This window comes from Ambystoma mexicanum, chromosome 6p (assembly GCF_040938575.1).
Source record: "Ambystoma mexicanum isolate Mex_15411 chromosome 6p, UKY_AmexF1_1, whole genome shotgun sequence".
Lineage (NCBI taxonomy): Eukaryota > Metazoa > Chordata > Amphibia > Caudata > Ambystomatidae > Ambystoma > Ambystoma mexicanum.
The window spans coordinates 1458212601-1458225013 of NC_090935.1; the positions used below are offsets into that span (position 1 = coordinate 1458212601).

The 12413-nt window shown below is 45.5% G+C and overlaps 1 protein-coding gene across 5 annotated transcripts in view; it reads left to right on the plus strand.

Annotated features, from left to right (window-relative positions):
* The window catches only part of LOC138510528 (zinc finger protein 25-like), an 887940-nt gene that overhangs the window by 848143 nt on the left and 27384 nt on the right, over positions 1–12413 (plus strand). For all 5 annotated transcript variants that reach the window (XM_069626249.1, XM_069626250.1, XM_069626253.1 and 2 more), the window contains 2 exons: positions 6162–6272; positions 8268–8366. In XM_069626249.1, coding sequence (XP_069482350.1) covers positions 6162–6272; positions 8268–8366 — 210 coding nt within the window. The remainder of the gene's footprint in view (positions 1–6161; positions 6273–8267; positions 8367–12413) is intronic.

The window sequence follows — 12413 nt, forward strand, 5'->3', positions numbered from 1 at the left end:
TTTCAGGTGCCGGGATGCTGCGGTTGATGCGGCCGTTTCTGCGCGTGCAAAAACTGGTAAGTTAAGATGAATGGGACTGCCTTCACCCGAACCCCTTTTTAATTGTCCTTTGCCTTTCAGGTGCAGAGAAGCTGCCGAAGAGAAGGCCGCGGTTAGCTCCGTTGCAATCACGGATGGATCAGGTAAGCGGGCGCGGCTGCAAGCGAGTTGCACTTTTCTAACCTTATGTTTATTCTTTGCAGGTTTTGCCGGTGACTGGATTCCGGGATCTGGTAAGTATTGTTCTGTGTCTTTCTTCATCCACAGGTTGCTGCGCGGAAGCTGAAGATGACTCTGGACCTGGAATTCAGGAGCCGACTCGGTGAGCGTCCTGCTGCTGCTGCAGAAGAACGCGAAGCACGTGTTTTCCATCGGGCGTGGTTTAAATAGCAGAGAAGTGCTTCCAGTGTGTGTTCTTCCACCAGTTCCACCCAGGTAAGAAAAGAGTTCCTGAATGGAGGGAATAGTTCCTCCCAGCCCTGATGGCTGGGGACTTCAACCAGACTGGATTGTTATGGGTAAATATGCAGCATGGTCTGCCTCAGGTAAGTCCACCCAAGCATTATTACACTGTTTATCAATATGAGCCCGGCGCCTATGGCGCCGGGACTGAAACCCTTCATGAGCCTGGCGCCAAAGGCGCCAGGACACGGTCCAAAGGACCCCTGTAGGGGTCTGCTGGGTCCGGAGTAGTGGAAGACGGGTCTGCTTCCAAGGGCGCTGGGCCAGTCCTGGCCCCTCGGGAGTAGCGCCCATGACAGCGCCTAAAGAATTGGTTGGTATGTGTGAGCCTAAGTTGGATGTGTTGGATTGGTTTTCTCTGTTTGAATATAATCATGGGCTCCAGAACATCACAGGACATGACTTACTCACCTGGTTGTTCTCTAGGCTTCCCCTGTTGCAACTGATGTGGTAATGGAGTTGGGGGAGGAGGATAGGAAAGAGTATGAATGTGTGAAACTAGCTCTGATAGCTAGATTTGGGAAGACCCCTTCCCAGTATCTGAAGAGGTTTAGAACCATCAAAAAGCATGATGGTACCCCTTGGGCTACCTGGGTGAGTGAAGGGTTGAAAAACTTAGGGGGATGGATTAAGGGTTACAAGGTGAACACTTATGAGAGTATGAAGAATCTTTTTATGTTGGAGTCAATTTATGATGCCTGCTCTCCTGAGCTCAGACAGCACTTGGCTGATTCAAAGGAATTAGATTCCCGAAAACTAGCTAAGGCTGCTGACTTGTGGGTTGCCAACAGGGCCACTCGCAAGGATTCTGGGGTAACTCAGAAAAAGGATGAGGGGAAACAGCCTAAAAAGGACTCCAAAGAGAATTCTAATACTGCAAATTCCAAAGAGGGCCCCAAACAAAACCAGAAGGGTAAGCCACCAGGGAGACCACAGCAGAATAGTGTCTCCTCTGGTGCCAAACCAGAGGGAGGTCAGAACAAGCCTCCATTCCAGAAGGCATTTGGTAAATGCTTTGTTTGTGGCCCTACTGACCATGTGAAAGGAGATCCCAGATGCAAGGGTAAACCTTCAGGGATCCAACTTGCCTCCTTAGCCTTCGCCAAGGGGTTACTGGCAAGTCTAAGAAAGTTATGCACTTGCACACCTATGACTTGGAATTGAGGATGAAGAGGGCGCAGTACAGAGCAGATAGATACCATGAGCTGAAGCAAATTACATCTCACATACTGCAGAACCTGAGACGGATGAAAAATAAATACAAAAACTGGATTAGATCAAGAAGAGCCAAATGTATCAGCAAGATTCAGAAAATATGCTGCGCGTCCTGGTGAACAAAAGCTCTGACCTTATTTGGGGCCTTCTAAATCAAGCCCAGAGTCTGAATCAGTTGGGAGTTCAAATGAATGCAGTCCCAGAGGGGGTATGGGCTAAACATTATAAATGACTATACGCTGTGATGAACCTGTCCTCTTTAGAAAGCTTGGAGATGATCAAGGGCCAAGTTAACATTGAATTTGATATAGGATACATTTTGTATCACATAAGGAGGTTAAGAACGTCCCGTGCCCCGGGTCTGGATGGCCTGTCCAACTTAATGATGAAATCTCACCCTGAAGCTTGGGCCTCCATCCGGGTCATAATTTTCAGACAAGTAATTCAAACTGGTAGAGTTCCGCCATCATGGCAAAATCAGTAGTGGTACCACTCTATAAAAAGGGCGACCGGCAAGCACCTGAGAATTCTCGACCAGTGACCCTTTTGGACATCCCAGGCAAGTTGTTTGCTCTGATAATTCTCAAACAATTTACAACTTGGTAAATTTGTAAATTACAGCTGACCCGTTTCAGATGGGGTTTGTGGCCGGAGTGGGGACAAGTGTGAATCTCATGACTCTACATGCAATCAAGCTCCAAGAGAAAGAAAGACACAAGGCCTTATACATGGCTTTTATAGACTTAAGGCCGCTTTTGATTCCGTTTCAAGGAAACTGTTGTGGGACAAGTTACAGAAGGCCGCATGTCCAATCCTATTAATATGTTGGATTAAACAACTACATACCAATACCTCAATCCAAATCCGTTTGTCCCTGAATGGGATCTTGTCTGCTCCAATACTTACACACCGGGATTGAAGCAAGGGTGCATCCTTGCCCCAGCCATTTTTTATTTTTTTGTTTCGGATATGAAGTTTTCATTTGGGGAAATTGCATCTGATCCCCGGAGATTGAGTGGGCACTGCATCCCCTGGCTGTTTTATGCCGATGATCTTGTGCTTTTGGCTAAAACTCCCAGGGGATTGCAGGTGCTGTTGAACCAGTTGGGTGGTTATGTCGAAAGGAACTTCTTAACGATCAACAAGGAGAAATGTAAGAGAAATGGCTCCTCCAGGACAACCCCTTGGAGGTGGTCAATGAGTATAAATACCTAGGGTTAAACTCAAATAATCCTCGTTCTGATGAACCCTATTATGAAGATATAAGAAGAAAACTCAAGACCGCTACATCTCAGGCTCAAATTATTATGGCAAAATATGGAAAATATTCGTTGATGCCTGCCTTAAATTTCTATAAGCAGAAGGTAATGCCTATAATATTATATGGTGCAGAGACAAGAGCATGGCGGGATGATCTCTTCTGGTCCAGGCTAGAGGAATATTACTGGCAGAATGTATTACATCTACCCCAAAGTCAATCCATATCCAGCATCAGACATTAATTGGGCTTGGTATCCCTGAGCACTGGTTATAAATGGAAAATGGTTTCATTCTATCGAAAATGTTTATTATCGATTAATGGTAACTCAATTATGCATGTCATCGCAAAATATATTATGATTACATCTCAAAAGCAAATGGTTAACAAATGTTCGGCAATTTTTGGAAGATGTGACCATCTCTATTGCCATTTTAGAGTTTAACCCAGATAGAGACAAAATTAAATTATATCAGTGGGATTGGATTCTTACTAGAGAACGTTGCATGAAATGACATCTGTTTAAAGAGCATACCTTCCTAAGTAAGAAAATGAATGTTGTTGAATCCTATTTATTAAAATTTCCGAGTGTGAACTCCAGGAGTCAATTTTTTAAAGAGTTTGAATGAATCTATGGCATACAAAAGAAGTAATGACTAGGCGTAGACTCCATAACAAAGATGACACTCATTGTAGATTTTGTGAGCAACCAAATCATATTAAAACCTTGAAACATTTGCTGACGGAATGTAATCATTTAGTTGACCTGAGAAGAAAGTATTTTTTACCATCTGTTCAGTCCTTATTGTCATTTAACATCTAATCTGATGTGGAATCTATTACTTCATTGTGCACATACTTCTATAAGGTTGGCAATTGTAAATTTCTTGAATGCATTGAACTTAGAGAAATGGTCAGCAGGAAATACACAGTGAGCCGATTAAACGCTGGTGATTTTAGAGAAATAGTGCTCCACCAGCTGTTAAAATAACGAATCAGGCAAGAATGATCAAATGGAAAAGTTGAGGTATATATGTCATTCCTGTAATTAGCCAGTTTGACTAAATCAGAGAAAGACTTGCTTCTTCTCTTAATGTACAATTATATTTGAACCTAGGAATTTTAATGTCTTTATATATGCTCATTTTGATTTTAGGTTGTTTTATGCAGGTATTTTGTATTTTTCATTGTTGCATTATGTGGAACTTTTTTCCTTTTTTTAATTTCTAATTTTCATTGCTGCATCACGTTTAGAGTTAACACATTGTTTGTATTCATGCAATTTTTATCTCTATATAATATTGAAAGGTTGATTTAATGAGCTAATAAAAAAAAAAACAATTCCCTAGTTTAGAGGTTTTTAGAGGTCCAACAATATTCATAGCAATCCAGGAAAATTGAACTTCTATTATTGGTATGGGTTGTAATGGGGCAGGTAGTGCAGGAGTGTTGGCAGTCTTCCGACTGATTTCACAGGTGGATATGAAATCTGTGATGTCAGCAAAGACACCTGGCCAATACAACCTAGGTATGATTTGGTTCTGAGTTTCCCCTATTGCCTAGTGAGCTGTGGTCAGATTGGAGTGTGCCAACTCTAATACAGTTTACCTGTGACTTTGTGGTATGACTATTTGTGTTCGGCATATCCCCACAGGTATTTACATCCCTTACAGTAATCCAAGAAGACGGGACTGGCCTGACTACGCCCAGCATTCCAGCCTCTTGTTTCAAGAGAGTTTCAAACTTGAGGATCTCTTCTGTGATGCGTACTCTGCCTCCTCCCAATCCTAAGCAGTGCTGGCCCCGCTCTAGGCTGTGTATGCTTTTCTCTCTCTCTCTGCTCTCCATACAGGGTCTGTTATTTAACATCCTCGTCTCGCTGAGTTGCATGTTTAGATTAAAAGGGGCAGGCTCATTTCTTGTACGATAATGGTATCTCTGGTGTTTCTTCATCCCAGTCTTTATCTTTACAGGATTCTGATATTGTAGAGCCTGTCATGTAGGCCATAGTGCATACAACTGTAGCGAGTTCCTCGCAGGAATGGGAGTCCTTGTTCTCTAAGGGGGGGTCTCTCCCGGTGAGGGCGCACTTGCCTCGACCCCTATGGAGGGTGTTGCAGCATGGACTCATATCCCTAGCCTCACAGGAATGGCCTCCCCCATGGGGAGAAGGGCCAAATTGCCTTGATTTGTCACACTATGCAACTGGCGCTGACCCACTTGAATAGTGGGTTGCATTGGGACCTGGTATTATATACTTGTGTAGAGATTCTTGCTTTAATAAAGGCACTTACCCATGGACTTACCTGGGATTACTGCATACCTTTGACAGACCTTTTTCATTAAATAATTTCAGTCACTTGTCTCATGTTACCCCACAACACTAAGAGTTTGCTTTTGAGTTTAATTGCTATATTGTTCTATGTAATCTAAGATGCTGAAAGTACATTATACCCTGTTTTAATTGTTAACATGTTTACACTTGTGATTTACTGTTGTCAGTTTCTTAACGTCATAGCTACTTTTGTTGCTTCTTTACCAAAACAATGCACCTTTGTGTGCTTTATTTTTAAAAACATTCATCCCATCTCCCAATTTCTGTTCATTGTTACTTTAGCTAAATGTCCTAAGGTTCAAAACACTATGCCCCACGCTTTTAGTGAAAATATAGCTTTGTTAACAAAGTTATCAAAAATTAAAAGCATTATAAATGATCACCTATTTGAATCCATTTAAGGTATCTCAAACAATGTCTTGCCATAAACTGCATCGTTGTGCCCTTTCCATACAACTAACGCAAATATTCACAGTATTCTTGTCTCTGATTTAGGAATCCATAATCTTTCGTTTATTAGTTTCTTTTATGCCCCTTAATTTATCAACCTGTTTCTCTTCCCATGTTTTACTTAGAACATTCTTTGGGATGTGACATTTTTCACAAAAATATTTTCTTTGTGGGCACACTTCCTGTTGTGCAGATCACACTCTTGCAGTGGACAATAACCAATTCAAAACCATCAGTAGGAAAACTGTAAATAAACCGATGGGCCATGCAAAACAAGGATTCGATTTCCAGTCTGACATTTTAGAAGTGGTTGCCAAAACAACGTTCCTGTGATTTTCAGATGCTAAATACCTTGAAGGAATTATTGTCAAAAATAATTAACAATATCGATTCTTCTTACAGAATTTCCATTTCTTAATGTGGATTTATGTTTAAGGAAGGAGGGGGCAAAGCCTTTTGTAGTGGGTAATCAAGAAGAAGCAGCAGCAGAACATGGACCAGATGCCAACTCCGGTATGTTTCAAACATCCTACATTTTTAGAATGACAGTAGCTGAATGTTTGGGATAGCTTGTTGCATATAAACTGCAGAGTTTAATTGATTTAAGTGTTGTCACAGGGATCACTCCAAGACTCAGAGATTGATTTTTCTGTGGGCTCTGTGACTATCCATCACTCGCTTATCTTACTCCTCCCTAACCCAGGCGTCCCTGGCCCCAGGTTAGTAGATAGCAAATGTTAAGCCCTACTGTCTAATCCCTGCTTTATACTAGTTGTGAGGACCTAAAGGCAAGATGCATTTTCTAACTATTGTACTTAAGGGACTTCCTAATACTGTCCTTAATCTATCCATTGATTAGTGTTCTACAGGGATAGAGAATGTGGCTTGCAGATACCTGCTAGATTCACTATAGAATCTGTCGCAATCACCTCCTCCTCTCCTTTCTCCTTTATGTACCTCGTACTACACTCCAACTCCACCCACCGCTCTTCTCTCCTCCCTCAACTCTCCTTTCTCTCTGATTTCTCCCACCCCTTTTAAACCTTGCCTTCACCTTTTGATGTTACTTCCCCCTCCTCCACACTACTACACCCTCCTCCCCGCTACTACTACCTCCCCCACACTACTACCTGTACACAATCACTCACCTTTTACTTTGAACCATACACTTCATAGTCTTTCACCACACTCACATGCTCACTCACTGCAGTACCAGTTCTGCTCCTTAGCCAATGCCTTACCTTATCGTCTTTCCTGCTGGTCAGTTGGTCATCTACCTCCTCCAACTGTGACCTCACCCGAATAACTTATATTGCCTGTAGGTTTTTTTTGTTCTCCTCCCCTTGCTTGTATTGGTTCCTTGTCCCTCTCCAATCGGACCCTTTTCCCCCCCTCTTGGGTGTGTCAAACATTCGCAAATCTAAGCAGTTAGCATTCTTAGCAGTCTAAGCAGCACCCAATTTCTCCCTGTGGATCTGCAGTAGAACAACAATGGAGGTCCCGGTAGGCAACCGTTTGTGTTTGTGCTTTGGACACCTATCCTGGGTGCCCCTGAGATAAGTATCCCAGGGAAGCACTCCACTCGTCCAGGGTGGTCTGGGAATTGTCTGTGGGCATGATCAGTCTCACCAGAATTGCCAGTTTGCAGTCCTCTTCCTGGACATCTTTGGATGATGCAGCTCCCCGCTGTGCTTCTCTCTCTCTACACTGAACCGCGCCAGAAGTGTAGAGCCACACTGGTGTCTCTACTTTGATTTGTGGGTCTCTGTGCAGATGATTGTTGCTGCTGCTGTGTGCTTGTCGAACTTCTGTCTTGTGTACTCTGATGTGGGGTGCTGGTTCAGGACTCTGACTTAGATACTTCTGGGTCAATGTATCTCTTCAAAAAACAGAAAAACCCTGGCAAGCATCTTGCAGTGAAGGCATGAGGCAGAGGTGTACTGCAAAAAGACATACAGGCACAAAGGGGGAGGGGCAGAAATTGGGCCCGCTCAACTGCCACCGTTCCCTTCAGGAGCAGGACTGGCACTGGATTTCTCTCTGGTAGACCTCAACCCGCCGTCTGAGAGGGGTTCCTATCCTCTCTTGTCAAGGCTGGATTACTGGCCTTGTCACAGTGTTCACTATTTAAAAATTTACATTTGTTGGCTGTCCCTAATTTGTGCTTCTTCCATGATTCACAGCACTTTCCATAAGGCTTCTCTTCCATGATTCACAGCACTTTCCATAAGGCTTCTGGTCACAGATCTGTGATGGCTTTGTACATGGTTAACTAATCTTCGCCCAGTTCTTAGTACCATATGATCACTTCAGTAAGACATACACAGGACAATTTGAAGCATAGTTGTCACTTTTCTTTGTGTTCAATCTTTTGTTTTCTTCTCCAAGGCGTATCAAACTTTTCTTAGCATACACTTTTCCATGTCCCACCAAAATATACAGATAATGTAACTTATCATTTATTCTGCCATAAATGACCATGAAGTTGAACATTCTCTTTAATTACAGGGTGTGATATTATTTCCTTCCCCATAAAAGAAGAGCAGGAGGACTATCCTGTGAATCATCCATTCTTTCAGAACAGAGAAAGTGGCAGCAGTCCCACAGGTGAGAAAAAACGGTTTACCTTTTTATAATTACAGTCAGACCTAAGAGGAATTGACTACCTTGTACATACCTGGACAGTCTGCTCAGCTTCCGATAATGTAATGTAGCCTGATTGGGCACTAGCACTTTCTCTTATAATGTTTTGGTTTCTTAAGAGAGAAATTAAACTTCAGCTTTTTCAGTTCTTTCATTTTGACTCCACTGCTACTATCAATTTCTGGAAAAAGTATTACTCATAACTGTTTGACAACTGGAAAGAAATATTTAGAAGGAAACTATCATGCAATAAGTTACATATTTGTTCTCCCTTTCCAAATGTTTTCTATTTAATTCAGATTTCTGTGCTTTCTATCCAACATTTGCTTTTCAAATATGAAGTGTCTGGAGTTGTTAGCTGGGCGTGGTAATATATCTTGCTTCCAAGCCTCACTGTTGACTTTCTTACATGACTCTTGTGGGTGGTCCACTGTGGAAGGACCCCATCATCATGACATTGTTTCAATCTTGATGACTAAAGGGCTGATGTAAGTTTTTGAACAACTGCGTAGTACCCTGTTACAGATGTTTTCAATAACTCCCAATATCCAAAAGATGGTTCAAAGGTTTTTACTTCACAAATGGTAAAAAGGACTTATAGGGTTTTTCTATCTTTACCTCTCGCAGGCTCCCACATCCCTCACTCAGGTTTCCCTCACTCCAGGTTTGGCAACTCATCATCATTAACCCCTAGTATTTAAAAACTAGTGCGTGCTGATAGGGTGAAGCCTTATCTATCTCACTTTCTCCATGGGTTCTTCTAAGCGGTCCCTAACCTAGAACTCACAAATGTTCTCTTTAGGAATGATGGCTTTCTTGAGCCTGTAACTGACACCCTGCTCCGTTCTCTAACCCGCATGCTGCCAATCTCTTCTTTCCCTGATCTCAGCACTCCTTCTGCACCAACCGCTACTGTACTCTCACTTGCCCCTCTCCCTTCTCAACCTTCTCTCATAACCTCTAGTCATCTTCCTCTCCTCTCTCCCCTTCTGTTCCTCTGATGTCCACACTCTACTTTATCCTCACCACTCTCTATACCCCCTCCCCTACGCACAATCCCATATCTACACCTTTATCACTTAATCTTACCACACTCTCTCCGTCTATCCCTTTCAACTGCCTCACCCTTCCTGCTTCACTCCTTCACTCCTCCCTCACAAGTACTCCCAGTACAACCTTGCGCTCTCACCACACCCTTTTACTATTCACTGTTTATCACTCTCTCTAATCCCCCTACACTTCTCTTTATCTTTCTCACTCACTTTTACACCCCCCTCACCACACTGTACTCAACTGGTGCCAGTCTCTTGCCAATCTCTTGCAACCAATGCCTCATCTGTGCTTTATGCAAATTCCGCTACCAATTCTTCCGCCCTCCGCTCCACCAATAGTCCTCTGCCTGGTATCTTGGTCCACCTCCACAGCTTCTGACTGCACCCCTACAACTCAGTATTTCTCTCATTCATTTTCTTCTTATACTGTTCTCTTCCTGGTTCAAGCTCCCCCCAATCCTTCCAGCACTCACCTGTCTCTGTGAGCCAATGGCTATGTTTTCCCAAAGGGCTGGGTTACTCAGCTGTAAAGCGTTAAAGAAACCCTCTTATCCCCGCCCCTTTTAAGTCTCCATTTGCAGGGTAGCAGCCATGTGGTCAGGCTGCTTGTGTTACTTGTGTCTTTCTTCATGTGTTGCTGAGTTTTGCTTGCAATACGGTTTAGGGAGGATTTCTGTATCTCCCCTGCATTTCCGTACTCACTCTCGTTTCATTTTCTTTTCCCTTGCCATTCTTCTGGGGTTGGTAGGTCAGGTGTTGGGTGTCTCATCTCTGTTTGGCAAGTAGGCTCCCAGTCCAGGTTTTCGGTTCCATCCCCTGGTTCCTGTCCAGACGTTATTGGTTGCGCCCAGATCCATTCTTGGGGTTGCTGTCCCGACAAAGACAAAAGAGAGCTTCTCCAGCATGGGGTCTGGCATGGATTCACATGCTCATGAATATTCCCCGTCGTCAGGCTGGGAATCCTCGGTAAAGAAAAAATCAGTATCAGTTTTCATGTTGGGAGTCCTCGTGCTATAGCTCTCGAGCTTTTACTGCGTTTTGCGTTTTTTCAAAGAGTTTAATCTCATTTTTTCAGTCAATGGAGCCTCAAGCCCCACCATTTCTACTTCCGATCAACGGGGACCCGTTTCGGAATTTGCTACGCCCCTCAAGGGTGAAGTTTCGTCGAATTAACCTTCTTGGGAGGATTCCAGAAGATCTGAGGCCTACCTCGTGGACATGGCCCAGGACAAGGGAAGTTCGACGCCCGGATCCAAGCTGTTCAGGAACTGCCCTGGATGCGGATTACAGAATATTTTCAAGGAGGATGAGCATTCGAGATATGTCTACTGCCTTCATGAAGACAAAATGCACATGGAGAAGGACTGTGCGTTTTGCAAGAACTTGTCGGAACGGACTATGAGGGATTGTCGGATCTGCTTTGCCAGCTGGCTGGAGAAGGGCCCAGCAGGTGAGAAGAAGAAGTCCGAGTGGTCTTCTAATTCCTGTGATGGCGCCCAGGCGACGGGGCCCAACAGAAGGTAAAGCACTGCGAGTCCGCGGGCACCGGGAGCGCCGAAGGGTCGGGCTCCTCGGCTGCCATGCAGCACCAACGCCATCAACCACTAGCCAATGCTCTGGCTCGGGGAAGAGACAATCCGAGAACCCGGGTAAACTTCTGGAGAGATCCCGGTCGATCTCAAATGAGTCAGCCGAGGGGGAGCGAGGCGGTGACCCTCCCCCCAAGGTGAAGGCCTCAAGCATGCCCATGGTGGTGAAGGCCTTGATTTACCCGGCTAAGGCCTCTATCGAGTGAGTCGTGGCGGCCCTGGTGAAGCCTTTGGAGGCTACCTCAGTGGAGGCGACCTCAGGGCCCAGAGTTTCCCTGCCACCGCGGAGGGAATCCTCTTTTCAGCCCATCAATAAGACCCCCGTGAGAACCCCGGTGGAAAAAGAGGGGGGGGGTGGTGGCCATCACAGACACGGATTCAGCCTCTGAAGAGGAGCTGGTTGGAGTCGTGAAGGTCCTCAGCAAGAGGTTCGAGGAGGTCCGTTCCCACGGGAGGAATCCCGACAAGGCGGACGAAGAGAGCAACGGTGGCGCCGACGAGCCCGTGGAGGAGGAGGACTCCACCCCCCAACAGGCGCGCCCGTCGCAGCCGGTGCCCGAGCCTCAGGACAACTCGGGGGCCATCTTGATGGCAATCCAAGCCTTATGTACGGCAATAAGGACGAGGTTACCCTTGACCCCGACGGACGACCCAGCAGAACCGGGACCATCAGGAAGCCCTCCAGGCAAGCGGAGGAGAGTTCATCCACCCCTGCCCTTCCAGCCTTTGCGGCCCTCTCAGCCTTCATCGCCTTCCCCTGATCCTAGGGAGGAAACGGGAACGGATACGGCCACAACGGGGACAGATGACAACGGTGGTGACATCGGAATGGGCCTGCCATCACCACCCCCTCGGGCCTCCCCGCCCGAAAAAATTGGCTCTTTCCATGCCATGATTGCCAGGGCATCCAACCTTTTCCATCTCTACCCCGAAGAACAGAAGAAGGAAGGCTTCCTCTATCAACGGCGTGAGGCCAAGAGGAAGACGGTCCTCTCGGTCCCGTTACTTGACGACATCTGGGACGAAGGGCTGTCTCTCCTGAAGAACCCGTCCACGATGCCCGCCAAGAGGGACCGGTATGAAAAGAAGTACCGGCACTGGTACCGCGCCTGCGGGAGATCCACGTTTACCCCTACCTGGACGATTGGCTCAGCCGTGCAAGGACAAGAGAACTCCCCGTGGAACACACAGTGAAGACCGTCCAACTGCTCACAGATCTGGGATTCTCCATCAAGTACTCAAAATCCTGCCTGGTTCTGTCGCAGGTCGCACTGTTTCTGGGAGCCAAGCTCGACACAGTGGCACGATTGGCTTCTCCGTCGGAGGAGAGGACCAAGGCCATCTTGGGCAAGGTGCAGCGCCTGCTGGCC